The 15,744-nt window shown below is 49.1% G+C and overlaps 1 protein-coding gene across 1 annotated transcript; it reads left to right on the top strand.

Annotated features, from left to right (window-relative positions):
- The first annotated feature begins 1,942 nt into the window (after positions 1-1,942).
- Positions 1,943-6,819, top strand: LOC102946426 (cathelicidin-related peptide Oh-Cath). Its single transcript, XM_007066447.4, has 4 exons — positions 1,943-2,189; positions 2,744-2,851; positions 5,524-5,607; positions 6,584-6,819. The coding sequence occupies exons 1-4, from the start codon at positions 1,986-1,988 to the stop codon at positions 6,695-6,697; spliced, it is 510 nt and encodes a 169-aa protein (XP_007066509.2). The 5' UTR covers positions 1,943-1,985; the 3' UTR covers positions 6,698-6,819.
- The last annotated feature ends 8,925 nt before the right edge of the window (positions 6,820-15,744 follow it).

The raw sequence follows: 15,744 nt of genomic DNA, 5'->3' as shown, positions 1-15,744 counted from the left end.
GCCTGGTTTTCAGAACAGATGAGCACCCAAATCTCCCAGTGCAGTCAGTGGGAGCTGCAGGTGTTCAGCATCTCTGAAGATCACACTGTACTTTGTCAGGTACTCTGGCAGCTCTGAAGAAAGCTCCTAAACAGCTGAGGCAGCTTGGCCTTGCGGTTAATGAAGTGGAGTTTTGAGTTCAACTCCCTGTTCTACCACAGAATCCTCGTGTGACCTGGGACACTTCTCTGTGTCTCGGTTCCCTTTCTGTATGTGATGTAACATCCCTGGACATCAGGTTGTCTGTGGGCATTGGACCCTCTGACTCTAAAATCATGAGCATAAACTGGGCAAGAGGGCAACAATGTGAGATACAGTATGAGCCTGGATTCCATGTAGTTTGGAGACAATCATATCTTGTTTCTTTAGATTGGAAGCTCTTCAAGGTAGGTATTGTCACTTCCTATGTATACTTATAGCACCTATGCCCCAATCGTGGTTGGAGCCACGGGCTGCAACAGTAGGGCAAATAGGAATAATTTAACTCTATTACTGTATCATTATAAAACCGCCACAAGAAGAAAACAGTCACCTTTCAGAGCATAAACATGCAGAGAATTTCAAATTCCAGTGCAGAGAGAGAAAGAAATATCATTGCAGGAAACAAATCAAGCAATGGAAGTAAAGAACATCAGAGCTACTACATCTCACGAGCTCATAGGGGAGTGGGCATTGCAAGGAGTTTTGGCATGAACGAAGATATGAGCTCCAAAATAGTAATGTTCTGCTCCCAGCGCCTGAGTCATTTATTGACGTTACAAAGCCATTTAATTGAACTGGGGATTCCAAAAGTTACAGCGACAGTGTTGGTAGTCAGGCGTAGCAGGGTATTATCAGAAGCAACATATGCCAAGCAGGAGATTTTTATACCAAAGAGACAGTTGGCAGACAAAATTTTGGCATCCCCTGCAGCAGACAGGATTCCCGGTGGTTGCAGAGAAAGCATGTGACTGAGCAGAATAAACAAGTTTATCTCACATGTTAGCTACCTTCGGATCTAGCGGCCTGATCCAAAACCCACGGTCAATGGAAAGGCTCCCCTTCAGTTCAAAGGGCTTCACACAAGGCGTTACGTTCACACACCACTGCCCTTGAAGTCCACCCATCTAGGGTGAGATGATGTCCCGATTTTATAGGGACAGTCCCAATTTTTGGGTCTTTTTCTTATACAGGCTCCTATTACCCCCACCCCCGTCCCGATTTTTCACATTTGCTGTCTGGCCACCCGACACCTGTCACATCTCTAAACGAACTCCTCCAGCACTTTGTGAGAGCATCTTATGTTTCAATCCAATTCATATTTGTCCAGGGCTTTGAACAGGAAAAGCAGCAAATTGTCCTGGGCCAGACACCCAGCTGATGTCAATGGATCTACACTAATTTACACCAGCTCAGCATCTGGCTCTTCCAGTGCTGTTTGAGGCCAAACAGTTAAAAGCCATGCTGCCTTTCACAGGCAGCGGGAGACTTCTGGACCTAACCGCACACGTAAATAGGAAAGCGTAAATTCCACTTGGTTATACCAGGCTGGCATCAGCAGTAAAAATATCCTGAGTCTGTCACCTGGGCCTGTGTGTTACTGAGAACCCAGCTGAATGTGAAGCCCTGAACTGTAATTTGAGAAATAAGAGACGATTGCTTCATCTTTTCTTCTGCCAGTGGCATCTCCCTTCCCCTCCTCCTCCCAGCATGTGTGTGTGCTAATCCAGCCAGGATTTGAGCAATAAAGAAAATCCCCTGCACCCACCGTTCTAGCTGAGCTCCCCCTTTTTGCATGCCCTAGCGCTTTTGACAGCTGCAATTTCCTGTAAGTGCAAGGGAAGGTTGCAGCCTTTGGGAAAACCCAAGTAAGTAGCCAATCAGTCTCCATCCACTTTACCTGAGGTACCAGAGGAGGCAGCGCATAAAAGGGTTGCCCAGGAGCCACAGGGCTGCATTTCCACCTCATGCTGAAAAGCCTGGGACCAAGGATGGAGAGAGGCTGGGGAGTCCTAATGATGCTCGGGGTGGCCGTAGCAACCACCACGTCACCTCTGCCGCAGACACGGAGCTATGAAGTGGCAGTTTCTCATGCTGTTGACCTCTACAACCAGAAGGCACCTGGAGACTCTCTCTTCCGGCTCCTAGAGGCAGACCCTCAGCCTGGATGGGTAAGTACCCAGGGAATAACAGGAGATCAGACTAGATGATCAAATGGTCCCTTCTGGCCTTAAATTCTAATGAATTACTTCGGAGCCCAGACGTGTATTAGCTGCTGACTGAAATCATGGACCACTCAGGACTCTGGGCTTCCGCATACTCAGGCCAACTCAAACAGGGGTCCAATCATCCTCTTGGGCATTGAGCACCTCCAGCAAGGTGCAGACAAAAGCCCTTGGCTACTACTGATTTCCACACGTGCAAGATCAGGCCCTGTTGTTTCAAACTCACGAGAAAAAAAAGTGCTGACACCAGGTTGTAGTTTCTGTTGGGTGGCTGAAGGCTGGTGCTGAGCTACTGGACATCAGGCCTGATCCAAAGCCCAAGGAAATCAACACAAAGACTCCCAGTGACTTCAGGGGCCTTGGGATCAAGCCCATCCTGCTGGTGAATTGCAGCTGCTGGACAAGCACAACAGTGGGGTCTGGAACGTTGCTGCTCCCCCAGAAGACTTTGTTTTGTTCTTTTATATCATAGATATCTGTCTTTTCATTTAATATCTTAGGACGAAAATTCTCAAAGCACTCAAGAGCTGAACTTCCTCATTAAAGAGACTGTGTGTCCAGTGTCGGAGAAAGCTGTCACGGAGCAGTGTGACTTCAAAGAGGATGGGGTAAGGGATCACATGCTGTATGGAAAATTGTGCATGTTTATTACTATTTACATTACATTTGAATTTAGAAACCCCAACGAACAGCAGGGCTGCATTGTGCTAGGCACTGTACACACACAGAGAGTGAGAATCTGTCCCTGCTCCAAAGAACTTACGGTCTAAGCAAAGAGCAGGAGGTGAAACACACAAAGTGACTTGACTTGTCCAAGTTCACGCAGCAGTGCCAGGAATAAAGTCCTAGTCTCCTGATTCCCAGCCCAGTGCCCGGTCCACTCGGCCAAGCTGCTTCCCTATGAATTCATTGCTTCAATCTGATTTAAATAATTCTGCAGATCACCGATCAGCTCAGTCAAGGTTCTTCAGACCTTATATAAGGAACATTATCTCAGCGAGGTCCCCCACCCAAAGCCCATGCACTCACTCCAGGTACAAATAACACAGAATGGTACTTTCCAATGGATTGGTCAGTGCAGTGCATGAAAAAATTTCTGTTGACATTTTATGTGGGGCGGGGGGGAGAGTGACAATTTTCAGAGTAACATTAACTTATCCAAATGGCACCTATCTATAGAGTAATGTTTCTGATAAGTAGCAAATATAACATGACAGACTGTTAAATGCACTATGTCACACATACTATATTGAAGTCTAGCAGATTCAACATATAATATGTTGCATTTTCCCCATCCAGAGCTGCCAAATCAGTTCACAAATATTAATGAATTATTCCTAATGATGAGGGCAATTAACCATTGGAACCACTTCCCAAGTGGTGGGCCCTCCAGCACTTGGTGTCTTTATATCAAAACTAGATGTCTCTTTCTCAAAGGTCTGCTTTAGTTCAACCCTGGGTTACTGGGTCTGATGCAGCGATCACTGGGTGAAATTCTCTAGCCTGCAAGAGGTCAGATTAGATTATCACATTGTGGCCTCAAAATCTAGTAATTTCCCTGCGAGGCAGGTCAGTATTATAATCCTCATTTGCAGGTGGGTAAACTGAGGCACAGAGAGGGGACGCAACTGCAGAGCAGAAAGTTGTAAGGAGCTGTTACTCGATTGCAACCAGTGATACTCGGCCTGCTGCCCGGTCTCTCTGTGCCCACAGGTGGGGACAACAGCTCAGCAGCAGGAAAAACAATATGATCTAGTGAGCTAAGGTTAGAACTGAGAGCAAGAAACTCCTCTGATCGGCCACTGACCCACTCCGCGGCCTTGGCCAAGTCCCTCAAAAACACCGTGCCTCAGTTTCTCCATCTGTGACATGGGGATACTAATATTCACATTCCTTCCTAAAAGTAGAGGGCTGTAGCTATACCAAGATTTATTCCAGATGGGGGCAGAGACAATGGACCACGTGGGAAACACGAGGCCAAGAGACAGAGAATACGGTAGCAGAAGGGGGCAGAGACAGCAGAAGCAAGAGCATGGAGTGAACCGAAGAGAGACGAAATCAGAGAGAAGGGAATGGTGCTTTTCAGAGGGAAAAAAAGGGGTTAAAGAGGGGGAAAGCCTAATGAAGCAGTGGTCTGGAGCTGGCCAGAATGTGCTGGACATGCTGGAGTGGGAAAGGGGAGATTAAAGAAATGGAAGAAGGAACTAAGACAAGATACATTCACCTGCTAGGTGACAGAGTTATTTCTGCTCCTCTGTGGTAGAACACTCCCCTTGCAGATGGCCCCTAGCCCCGTGAGTGTGAGCAGCTCCCCTTCTCCAGCCACAGAGCAGGCTGGTGGGAGCTGCATGATCGCTTTTGTTGCTCCTTCGGCCAAGCAGTCAGGGCCTTGCCGGGTGGTTTGGGTGAGAAATCGGGGCTGCAGAGGCTGGCTATTTTCTACTCTGTTTACAAAACATACCCAAGCTCCTGGGCCCCTAAACAGCAGTAGGAACAAAACCGCATGGAGGCCACTCCTTGCGGCAGAAATGCCAGATCAGATAGGGCAGCCGCCCCGTCCCGGGCAGCGGCAGCCTGTTTGCGCTGGCTTCTCGCCTAGTCTCCCAGGCTCCCCCCAACCGCTTAGCACTGTTCCAGGCCCTGTTCCAGTTCCAGCACTGTTCCAGGCCCTGCGTTTGGAAGTTAGCAAATCCCCCCGGTTGTAGCTCCATGCCCTTCCTTTGGCCGCATGGGCTGCTCTGGTTGTCAGCCACCCACTCTCTGCAGTCAATCCAGCTGTTTTGCACCACAAGAGCCTGGGTTACTCCTGCTGTTGGTTCCCTGAGCACTTTTGCATGCAAGACCCCTGGGATGAGGAGCCATGAGCACCTTTCAGCATAGAGTTATCATGCCCATGTTGTAACGTCCCTAGTTAAGCACCAGACCAGGAGGCAGCTAACAGGGACACAGCCCAGGAGGTACCAACAAACAGAACTTTGCTGCAGCTTCTCAGAGACCAAACGATCTGAACTCTGTGGAGCTAATTCCACTTCCTGGCATGTGCTACCGTCAAGGCACACTCCCCTACAGGAGACGGCTGGCCACCATGTGCTGGCTGATTTCCAGACATTTCAGAAGGGAGTGGGGTGGTCCCTGCCCCGGGGAGATCAGTCTATACCTCAGCAGACCCACCCCAAGGCGCAAGGTCTGCTCCCAACGCCAGGGCTGCAGAGATTAATAAACTGACCCTTGACCTCTTCCATGCCTTTTCTGAGCTCTTATCACCTTTACTCCCTGGCAGCTGGTGAGAGACTGTTCAGGTTACATCTTCCCTGAGCAGCAGCCGGCCACCATCCTGATCACCTGTGACACAGTGGCTGAGGAGGTAAGGAAGGTTTACGCTCAGGTGACCTGCTGAGGGACCTGCATGGCCATCGTAGGGGCCTGGCAGAGTCAGGGCAGCCTTATCCAGCTGGGTTCCTGGCCAGGGATTCCACACGGCATCAGCTTGGGGCATACTCCCATCGGACAAACAGATCCACATGCACCAAAGAAAGGTGCCATGCTAGGATCTATGGAGTTCACATGGGACTGAGGTGGGCAGGAAAGGGGGGGACTTGGGTCCCTCTAGGCCACCTGCTTCTAGGTGACCCTGATGGGCTAGTGACTTTGGGAACATTATGGGATGAAGACCCTGATTAGAGCAGGGGATGTCCCCATTCTCACTCAACAGCCCCAGCAAGGTTCTTCCCTCACCACCTAGCAGGGCCCTTCACAGAGAGGTGGGGAGCAGCTGCAGTGTCTGGATCTTTAACTTTAGGCCACTATGAAAGTTCTTCTCCAGAACATCAGCCCTTCCACTCCCCATCCCTTATAGTGCACATAACACATTGCCCTCTCCCAGTCAAGAGGGCAGGAGTCACACGCAGAGTCAGACCTCAGCTGGCGTGAAGGGGCAAAACTCTACGGAACTCAACAGAGCTGCCACGATTTACACCAGCTGAGGATCTGGCCTGCGCGCTAAGGTTGCTCTGTTCCCCAAAGGTGTGAGTGCAATGGCAGGGTTTTTCCCCCACATCCCGGTGTGCAAGTATCTTCTCCTCCGGGCCCCCAGCTCCTCCTGGCCCCAGGATCAGGAGTGAAAAATCGCCCTTGAAACTCAAGAGCTCCCTCTTAGGGCAGTGCAAAGCAAGTAGGGATGGGCCGGTGCTGTTCTTAAAGGAGAACCCAGCGACACCTAAAGACATTCCCTCCCCCCTAGATCATAAGTGCCAGACAGAGGAGTGGAGTTCTCTGAGCATCAGGTAGAGTGGCTCCCTGTCTCCCTGGAACCCCTTACGAATGTGCTTCTCTCTCTCTAGCCTACTCGTGTCCGGCGGTCCAGGTTTGGAAGATTTTTCAAAAAAGTGAGGAAGCAGCTCGGCCGTGTTCTCCGCCACTCCCGCATCACAGTTGGGGGACGAATGAGATTCTAAGGCAGAACAGGGAGAAAGGCACAAACATCCCCACAGCCACTTCTGCTCCTTGTGTCTGAGCTGTGCATCTGATTCGATCCTGTCCCTTCGAGTCTCAATACAATAAATGGTCATTTTCAGTGGGTTGTATGTCACTTGCGTTCTCTTTACATCCCAGCTCTCCTCCATGCCTCTCCTTTGTGTCACGTGAAGGGGCGGGGAAACGTGACCCATGAGTCACCTGACTGTGCTATTAGCCAATGGAAGGTCCCGGTGAGGAGACGTCATGTTCTAGTCCCCACCCTTTCTAAGGGTAATACTCCAGCTCAGAAACTCAATGCACATAACGGGTTTATCACCTGCCACTTCGACTAGGAGAACACCAGACTGGGAGAGCAACTGAGCAAAGCCAAGTACCAAGGGCTGATGGGGGACTAGGGGTGACCTGCATGCGCAGCTATTAATTCAGTCCAGGAGGATGAGAGTGACCCAGATGTGGCAGCTAGGGCTTGCCCCACCCGCAGGTCCCACCCAATACGTGGTATCATCTGCATCCTAAACAACCAAATGCCGGCCAGGTTTATAATACCCCTAGCAATCCCTCCCCAAATGACCATATGGGGAGTAGCTCCCTGCTGCATTCTGCATCAGCAACACAGGGCATGAGAGAACTCCACCCCCGTCCCCAGCTCCCCCCTTGCACAGGAAGAGAAAGAAAAGAGACAGCGTGAGTGCACAGTGACCCATCCCCTCCTATAAATACATCCTCTGCAAATACAACAGCTGTCAAGCGGGATGTGTGGCCGACAGAGCTGGCTTGGGAGCAGAGCACACAAAGGGATGGGTATATCAGGAGTGGAGCAGAGGGATGGGCACTGTGATTGGTGAAGCAGTCAGCTGGCAGGGAAGTGAACTACAGAGAGGGACTGTTAGACCCGTCCCCAAAGCTGCACATTCAAGAGGCTGAGATGTATCATTACAAGAAGCCAGGCATCCTCCTGCCTCTATCGACCCCCTTGCCCTTGCTGCGATTGAGAGGCGTTCTTAGCACGTGCAAGCTGCCATGAGCCCAGTCCATCTGTCTGTAACAAGTCCATGGGACTGCCACACTGAAGAGGAGCAGTAAGGAGGGGCTGTGCTGGAGGGTGGTCCAGTGGACAAGGTGCTGGCCTAGCCCTTGGGAGGCCAGGGTTCCACGGCAAGTCAATTAATCTAGCCCTGCCTCAGTTCCCCACCTGTAAAGCAAGGAGGACACTGCCCTGCCTTGCTGGGGTGCTGTGATGATCATGCTGTTAATGATGGTGATGCGCTCAGATGTTACAGTGATGAGGCTAGACAGATAACTACCCCCCAGCATTAATTCAGGGCAGCGCCATGATGCATGCCTGCATTTGGGAGCGAACGTGTTACAGACACAGGACCTCCCTCACCATCTGCAGGGCCCTGCTTAAGGCAGCCGGTGTCGAACAGGGAGCACCGCACCCCTTGTAAAGATGAGCTTCAGTTTCTTTGCTCCTCTCCTTGCAGGGGCCACCCATGACCTGCCCCTTTACAGCCAATCTCCCTTGCTACCAAAAAAAGAGAAGGAAACACATTTCAGTGTTATGCAAAAACACAAGAGGTGCCACTCAGAACAGCTCACTCTCCTCCTCTGTTCCCCTAGAGCAGAGCTACTCAGACCTCAGGAGCCAAATTACCGAGCAACATTACCCAAAAGAGCCACAGGTTTGTGACTCCATTATAGCGCGTTATATTCCTATTTAAAGAGGATGACGGGGAAACACTTAGTTTATATATTAGTCTCACAGCAAAAGGACGGACCAAGGATTATTATTAGATCAACTACAGTTGGTTAACAACATAGGAAAAGCCTCCTGGTTGGTTAATAATGAAATCACACCGCTTTTTACTATTATGTGCTGCCAAGAGCCACCCGCTGTGGTTTGGGAGCCTCAGGCTGAGGGTCACTGCTCTAGGAGAAATACTGCAGGTGGGAAGGCACGCGGGATATTTGAATACTGAGCTGTTAAAACGTTCGGTTACCCGTTCGGTGGCGGCATTTTCATTACACACACCTAGGGCCTCATTCCCCTCACACTTGCCGAGGTGTAAACGAGGAGCGACGCCATTGAAGCGAGCCCATCCCGCACTCCCCCTGGGCAGCAGCTCACGCCAGGCCTTGTAACCTGGTGTACTGGATTGCAGCGCTGGCAGGTTTGGCTGGCCTCCCTCCTGCGTGGTCAGGGCGGAGGGGCAGCTGGGCCAAACCTGGTCACCACACCTGGAGAGGGCTGCTGGACCCAGCCCCGCAGGAAAGGAGCTGCAGGAGCTGCCTCTGCGGAGTGAGTCACGGATGCCAAAAAAAAAATTAATTAATGGACAAACAGGAAAGTGACGCTATCCAGGACTTTCTTCGCCTCCACGACAGACGATCAGCCCGAACCGCCGTCGATGGAGCTATTCCCGTGGGAACACTCAACAGTGACCACAAAGCGGGGATAGGTCTATTTGTGTCTGGTAGGAGGTGAAATTTCCCCCTCCCCCAAGACACACTCACAAGGACAAGTGCAGAGTCCTGCACTTAGGACGGAAGAATCCCATGTACCGCTACAGACTAGGGACCGAATGGCTCGGCAGCAGTTCTGTAGAGAAGGACCTAGGGGTGACAGTGGATGAGAAGCTGGATATGAGGCGACAGTGTGCCCTTGTTGCCAAGAAGGCCAATGGCATTTTGGGATGTATAAGTAGGGGCATTGCCAGCAGATTGAGGGACATGATCGTTCCCCTCTATTCGACATTGGTGAGGCCTCATCTGAAGTACTGTGTCCAGTTTTGGGCCCCACACTACAAGAAGGATGTGGAAAAATTGGAGAGAGTCCAGCGGAGGGCAACAAAAATGATTAGGGGACTGGAACGCATGACTTATGAGGAGAGGCTGAGGGAACTGGGATTGTTTAGTCTACGGAAGAGAAGAACGAGGGGGGATTTGATAGCTGCTTTCAACTACCTGAAAGGGGGTTCCAAAGAGGGTGGCTCTAGACTGTTCTCAGTGGTAACGGATGACAGGGCAAGGAGTAATGGTCTCAAGTTGCAGTGGGGGAGATTTAGGTTGGATATTAGGAAAAACTTTTTCACTAGGAGGGTGGTGAAACACTGGAATGCGTTACCTAGGGAGGTGGTGAAATCTCCTTCCTTAGAAGTTTTTAAGGTCAGGCTTGACTAAGCCCTGGCTGGGATGATTTAATTGGGGATTGGTCCTGCTTTGAGCAGGGGGTTGGACTAGATGACCTCCTGAGGTCCCTTCCAACCCTGATATTCTATGATTCTATGATTCTTTCAAATGCGAGGATTCTAAAATGTGGAGTTTGTTTATTATTGGGAGTGGGGTTGATTAAACATCTAATTAGCAGCTATAATTAATTAATTATATGGGAAACTCCACTGCAACCTTCCCGTTGAAATCAAGCAATTCACTTATTTAGAGATCATTATTAGCTGTCATTATTATTACTACTTATTTTCATGGATTCCAAGGCCAGAAGGGACAATTAGATCGTCTACTCCGCCCTCCCATAGAACACAGGCCAGAGAATTCCACCCCATTTCCCCTGTATTGAGCCCAGTAACTTGTGTTTGACTAAAGCCTCTTCCAGGAAGGCATCCAGGCTGGATCCAAAGACATCAAGAGATGGAGAATCCACCCCTTCCCTTTGTTTGTTCCAATGGTTAAACATCCTCACAGTTAAAAAATTGTGCCTTCTTCCTAATTTTAATCCGTCAGGCTTTAACTTCCAACCATTGCTTCTTACTATGCCTTTCACCACTAGACTAAAAAGTAGTTCCACCCTCTGAAGGTACCGATCCCGTAATCAGGTAATCCCTCAGTCTACTTTTTGACAAGCTGACCAGATCAAGCTCCTTAAATCTCTCATGGTAAAGCATTTTTTCAAGGCATTTACACTGCAGCTGCTGCAGCGCACAAAGTGGTCTGAAGAAAGGGAGGGACCCATCGGACTAGCTGAAATCATTTGCCTTGTGCGTGGTGAGACGGTTCTCAAAGTGCACGCCTCGGCGACCCATTGGACATTTTTTTCCAGGTCTGCTCCCCCTGCTCACTTTAAACACTCAGCAGCTCCTATGGGCACCAAGCAAAGATCAGGGCTATTTTATTTGACTTCACTTCCCGCCTCCCTCACACTTTATATTTTTGCCCATCTCTTTCCTCCTTGTTTTCATCTCTCCCTGCCCCCTCCCTTTTGGTTAGATTCTTCCACCTTCCACCGCCTCCATGCGGAGGGCAGATGTGCCAGGAGTGGTATGGTTTGTCACAGCAGCTCTTTGAGGCCCCAGCCAAGATTGGGCTCAAGTCTGCTAGTACAACATAGTCCGTGCCCTAAAGAATGAACAGTCCAGACAGACAACGGGGGGGGAGGGGGGGAAGAAATGAAGTGTTATCCCCATTTACAGAGGGGAAACTGAGGCACGGAGCAACTAAGTGACTTTCTCAAGGTCACACAAGGAGTCTGTAGCAGAGATGGGAACTGCACCCAGGTCTTCTGATCCACTGCCTTAGCCACAAAATCACCCTCCCTTTCTACTCCCCCTCCATCCCTAATTTTCTTCTTTCCTTCAGTTTCTCTTTGCTGTGAAGACCCCACATTGCACTGGCCAGAAGGACAAGGCTCCTTCCCAGTGTCCCCCCCTTCAGTCAGGTATACACGCTGGGTTTATACAGGAAATGAATAAAGCTGCTTTCCCTTCCAGGAACCAGGAAACCACGGGTGCTTGGGGCGGCAGCAGGTATTCTGTGTGGTCAGAGAAGCAGCCAGTTTCTGGGCACTGCTACCAATTGCCAGCCAATCTCTCTAACCCACTCCAGGCCCAGCTATGCTGGGAACCAAGGCCCCCCCTCCGCCAAACAAAAATAAACACAAGATTTCCTCTTGTCGGGGAAAAACAGCTCCTTACCTAGGAGAAAGCCTTTTCCCTTCACTGCACACCACCCTTCTGCTGCTTGCTTCACATTCCTCCTTCCATTTTTCTCTCACTGGAAGAAGTTTTTAAAGGTCACAGGTAGTCCCAGGAATCCATAATTAACTCGAGGGCTCACAGGAAAGAGGGTTTTAACCATTCTAAGGCCGATGTACAAGCCTTCAACCACCCTTCCAGAACTGTGGGATCTGACTTTGTCACAGACGCTGTGTCCCAAAGAGCTAATGCGATCCTGGGATGCAGAAACAGGGGAATCTCGAGGAGTAGAGAGATTATTTTGCCTCTGTATTTGGCACTGGTGTGACCACGGCTGGAATCCCGTGTCAAATTCTGGGGTGCACAATTCAAGAAGGATGTTGATAAATTAGGGAGGGTTCAGAGAATTGCCTCACGAATGATTAAAGGAATAGAAAGCCTGCCTTATAGTGACAGACTCAAGGAGCTCCATCGATTGAGCTTAACAAAAAGAAAGTTTAGGAGTGACTTGATTCCAGGCTATACGTACCTACATGGGGAACGAATATTTAATAACTGTCTCTTCAGTCTAGCAGAGAGAGGTGTAACATTATCTGAAGACTGGAAGATGAAGCTAGACAAATTCAGACTGGAAATAAGGCAAGAATTTTTCAGAGTGAGAGTAGTTAACCATTGGAACAATTTACCAAGGGTTGTGGTGGATTCTGCATCCCTGACCATTTTTAAATCAATGTAAGAACATAAGAACATCCATACTGTGTCCATCTAGCCCAGTATCCTCTCTTCCGACAGTGGCCAATGCCAGGTGCTTCAGAGGGAATGAACAGAACATTTCAAGTGATTCATCCCCTGTTGTCCAGTCCCAGCTTCTGGCAGTTGGAGGCTTAGGGACATGTGGAACATGGAGTTGTGCCCCTGATTATCATGGCTACTAGCCATTGGTGGACCTATCCTCCATGAACTTAACTAGTTCTTTTTGTAAGCCAGTTATACTTTTGGCTTTCACAACATCTCTTGGCAATGAGTTCCACAGGTTAACTGTGCGCTGTGTGAAGAAGTACTTCCTTGTGTTAGTTTTAAACCTGCTGCCTATTAATTTCATTGAGTGACGCCTGGTTACTGTGTTACGTGCAGGGATAAATAACAATTCCTTATTCTCTTTCACCAGACCAAGTCTGGATGTATTGCTAAAAGCTCTGCTCTAGGAATTATTTGGGTGAAGTTCTGTGGCCTGTGCTATACAGGAGGTCAGACAAGATGATCACAATGGTCCCTTCTGGCCCTAGAATCTCTGAAAGGCTCTGGCAAGGGTGAGCTGCCAGAGCCTTTCCCCCCTACCGGAGCCTTTCCCTGCAGCAAGGACCCTACACTACTAAAAATAGCAGAGTAGACATGGGAGGAACCGCGTGGGCGTGTCGAGAGCCATGCAGGGCAGTGGTTCTCAACCAGGGGTCCGGGGGCCCCTAGGGGGCCTCGTGCAGGTTTCAGGGGGGCCTCCAAGCAGGGCCAGCATTAGACTCACTGGGGCCCAGGGCAGAAAGCCGAAGCCCCACCGCATGGGGCTGAAGCCCAGGCCCCTGAGCCTCACCACCCGGGGCTGAAGCCGAAGCCTGAGCAATGTAGCTTCGTGGGCACCCCTGGGGCATGGGGCCCCAGGCCATTGCCCTGCTTGCTACCCCCTAATGCCAGCCCTGGCTTTTATATGCAGAAAGCCAGCTACTGTGACACAGGTGGGTGGTGGAGTTTTTATAGCAAGTTGCGGAGGCCTCTGAAAGAAGAAGTTTGAGACCCTCTGATGTAGGCTACAGACCCTAAGGTTTTGGCTGGTCGTTACTCTACTCGCCTAAGAAGTGCCTCACTGTCTACACCGCTATTTATAGCCATGCTAGGGTGGCACGCAGTGTATGCATTCTACACGCCGCCATAAAGCGTGTGCAGAGTAGACGTATATCATGTTGTGCACAGAGGGATGGCAAGATGTCCTCCAGGACACAACATCCCCTAAGCCCTCTGCACTCCTTGCACTAGTTCGAAGGGGGAAGGGGCAAGATTTAGCCCGTGCTTCATTTTGCATCAGTGCACACTACAGGCCAAAAGCCCTTCATACAACAAAATAGGTCAAAATTTAAAAAGGAGGCAACTATGTTATGTCAGAAAGCAAACTGCAGTGTACGGATGCTGACACGCAGAAGCCATGGTTCTCTGCTCATTTATAGCAACATAGGAATCACCACAAGGGCTCAAACCAATGAACCATCTCTGGTATCCTGTCTAAGGCAGTGCCAGGTGTTTCAGAGAAAGTTACAAGAATAAGCAATTATGGAATAAACTGGGCAGAAGGGAATTTTCTTCTTGACCTTAAACACCACCTTCTTCCCAGACTCCAACAGAATTAACTCCTGATTCACATCAGCACAAGTGAGAGGAGAATCAGGCGCAGAATGGGGCTTAACTTTGCAACCTCGGACAGGAGTCATGGGCATGCCAGGAAAAAGGACTGAACTATCCGAGATGGAAAGAGCAACAGTGAGGGGTTTTTCCAAGAAGTATTGAAAGGAGCTGGATTACAAAAGTCTGTGGGCCTTTACCAGTAGGGTGGTCAACAGTAAGTCTAGTGTTTTTACACAACCACTCCTCTGCAATAGTGTTGCAAGGTTATTTCTAAAGCAATCGGTTGTCAATATAATTACAGAATGTCAAAAGAAGGAACAGAGAGGAATTCTAGCCAACTGCCAAATAAACGGAGGGAAAACCATACCACCCTCTTTCATTATCTCAACTGACATTAATAAAAGAGAACTCTCTACAGATGACAGTAGAAAGCGGCTATCACCAGACAATGGGTAACACATCTGACAAATTCAGAAGCAAACACTGTACTGAACTCAAGCTGGAAAAACTAATTTAAGAGACAGTTTTCAGAGTAAAAAGAAGAGGAGTACTTGTGGCACCTTAGAGACTAACAAATGTATTTGAGCATAAGCTTTTGTGAGCTACAGCCGTGGAAAATACAGTGGGGAGATTTATATACACAGAGAACATGAAACAATGGGTGTTACCGTACACACTGTAACCAGAGTGATCACTTAAGGTGAGCTATTACCAGCAGGAGAGCGGAGGGGGGAACCTTTTGTAGTGATAATCAAGGTGGGCCATTTTTCAGAGCGGTAGCCGTGTTAGTCTGTCTCAGAAAAAACAACGAGGAGTCCTTGTGGCACCTTAGAGACTAAGAGATAAATAAACAAATACATTTGTCAGTCTCTGAGGTGCCACAAGGACTCCTCATTGTTTTTGCTAATTTAAGAGGGACGACCAAGAGCATACAGTGCATTTGTGAGATTACCTATTTTCCAATACCACGTGCATTATCCCAAGATTGATTTTATTCTGCTATCATGAACAACATTAGCTGGAGTAATGGGAGGTGAAATAGAAGCCAACTGCAGTTAATGACACTGCACCACATCACAGACTTGGTAATTAAGGGTATGTCTACACACCAATCAGACACTGCAACTGGCCCATGCCAGCTGACTTGGGCTCGCAGGACTCAGGCTAGGGGTCTGCTTCACTGCTGTGTAGACTTCTGGGCTGAGGCCAGAGCCCTGGTTCTAGGATGCTGGCAAATAAAGTGTCACAAAAATTTCACCCAGCTCTATTCCCAACACTGTAGCAGATAAGCGCTGAGTATCTAAGACAATATTCGGTACCAAAAATATGAATTAAGTCAGCTGTAGCAGGCACCAGCAAAATCTGCGTTATTTAAACTCCAAAAGATACATGAGCCAGTTGTGAAACTTGTACCCAGGCGATTCAAACAAACAGGAAACAAAATAAAATGCCATTGATGTTTAGGTCAGAAAGAGGGAATCTAATAGGAAGCAAGAGGATATTAACAGAATATGCCATTAGTTACTCCAAAGCAGTATTTGTTGCCATGTGAGCTGCATGCGTTATGGGTCAGAAGCTACGTAGCAAGGAGATTAGAGAGGACCTGGATGGGAGATCTTCCAGGAAAACCCAGGTCCTCTACTAGGGATGATTCAATAGCTGGGGCTTGTAACCTACGGCTACCGCAGCTCACAGACACCTCCCCCCAC

This window comes from Chelonia mydas, chromosome 2, assembly GCF_015237465.2.
Source record: "Chelonia mydas isolate rCheMyd1 chromosome 2, rCheMyd1.pri.v2, whole genome shotgun sequence".
In the NCBI taxonomy this organism is placed as follows: Eukaryota; Metazoa; Chordata; order Testudines; family Cheloniidae; genus Chelonia; species Chelonia mydas.
This window is presented reverse-complemented; position numbering and strand designations above follow the sequence as displayed.

Coding starts and splice junctions, on each gene's coding strand:
- LOC102946426 (XM_007066447.4), top strand. CDS start 1,986: ATGCTGAAAAGCCTGGGACCAAGGATGGAGAGAGGCTGGGGAGTCCTA. Junction 2,190..2,743: donor CAGACCCTCAGCCTGGATGG/GTAAGTACCCAG, acceptor TTAATATCTTAG/GACGAAAATTCTCAAAGCAC. Junction 5,608..6,583: donor GTGACACAGTGGCTGAGGAG/GTAAGGAAGGTT, acceptor CTCTCTCTCTAG/CCTACTCGTGTCCGGCGGTC.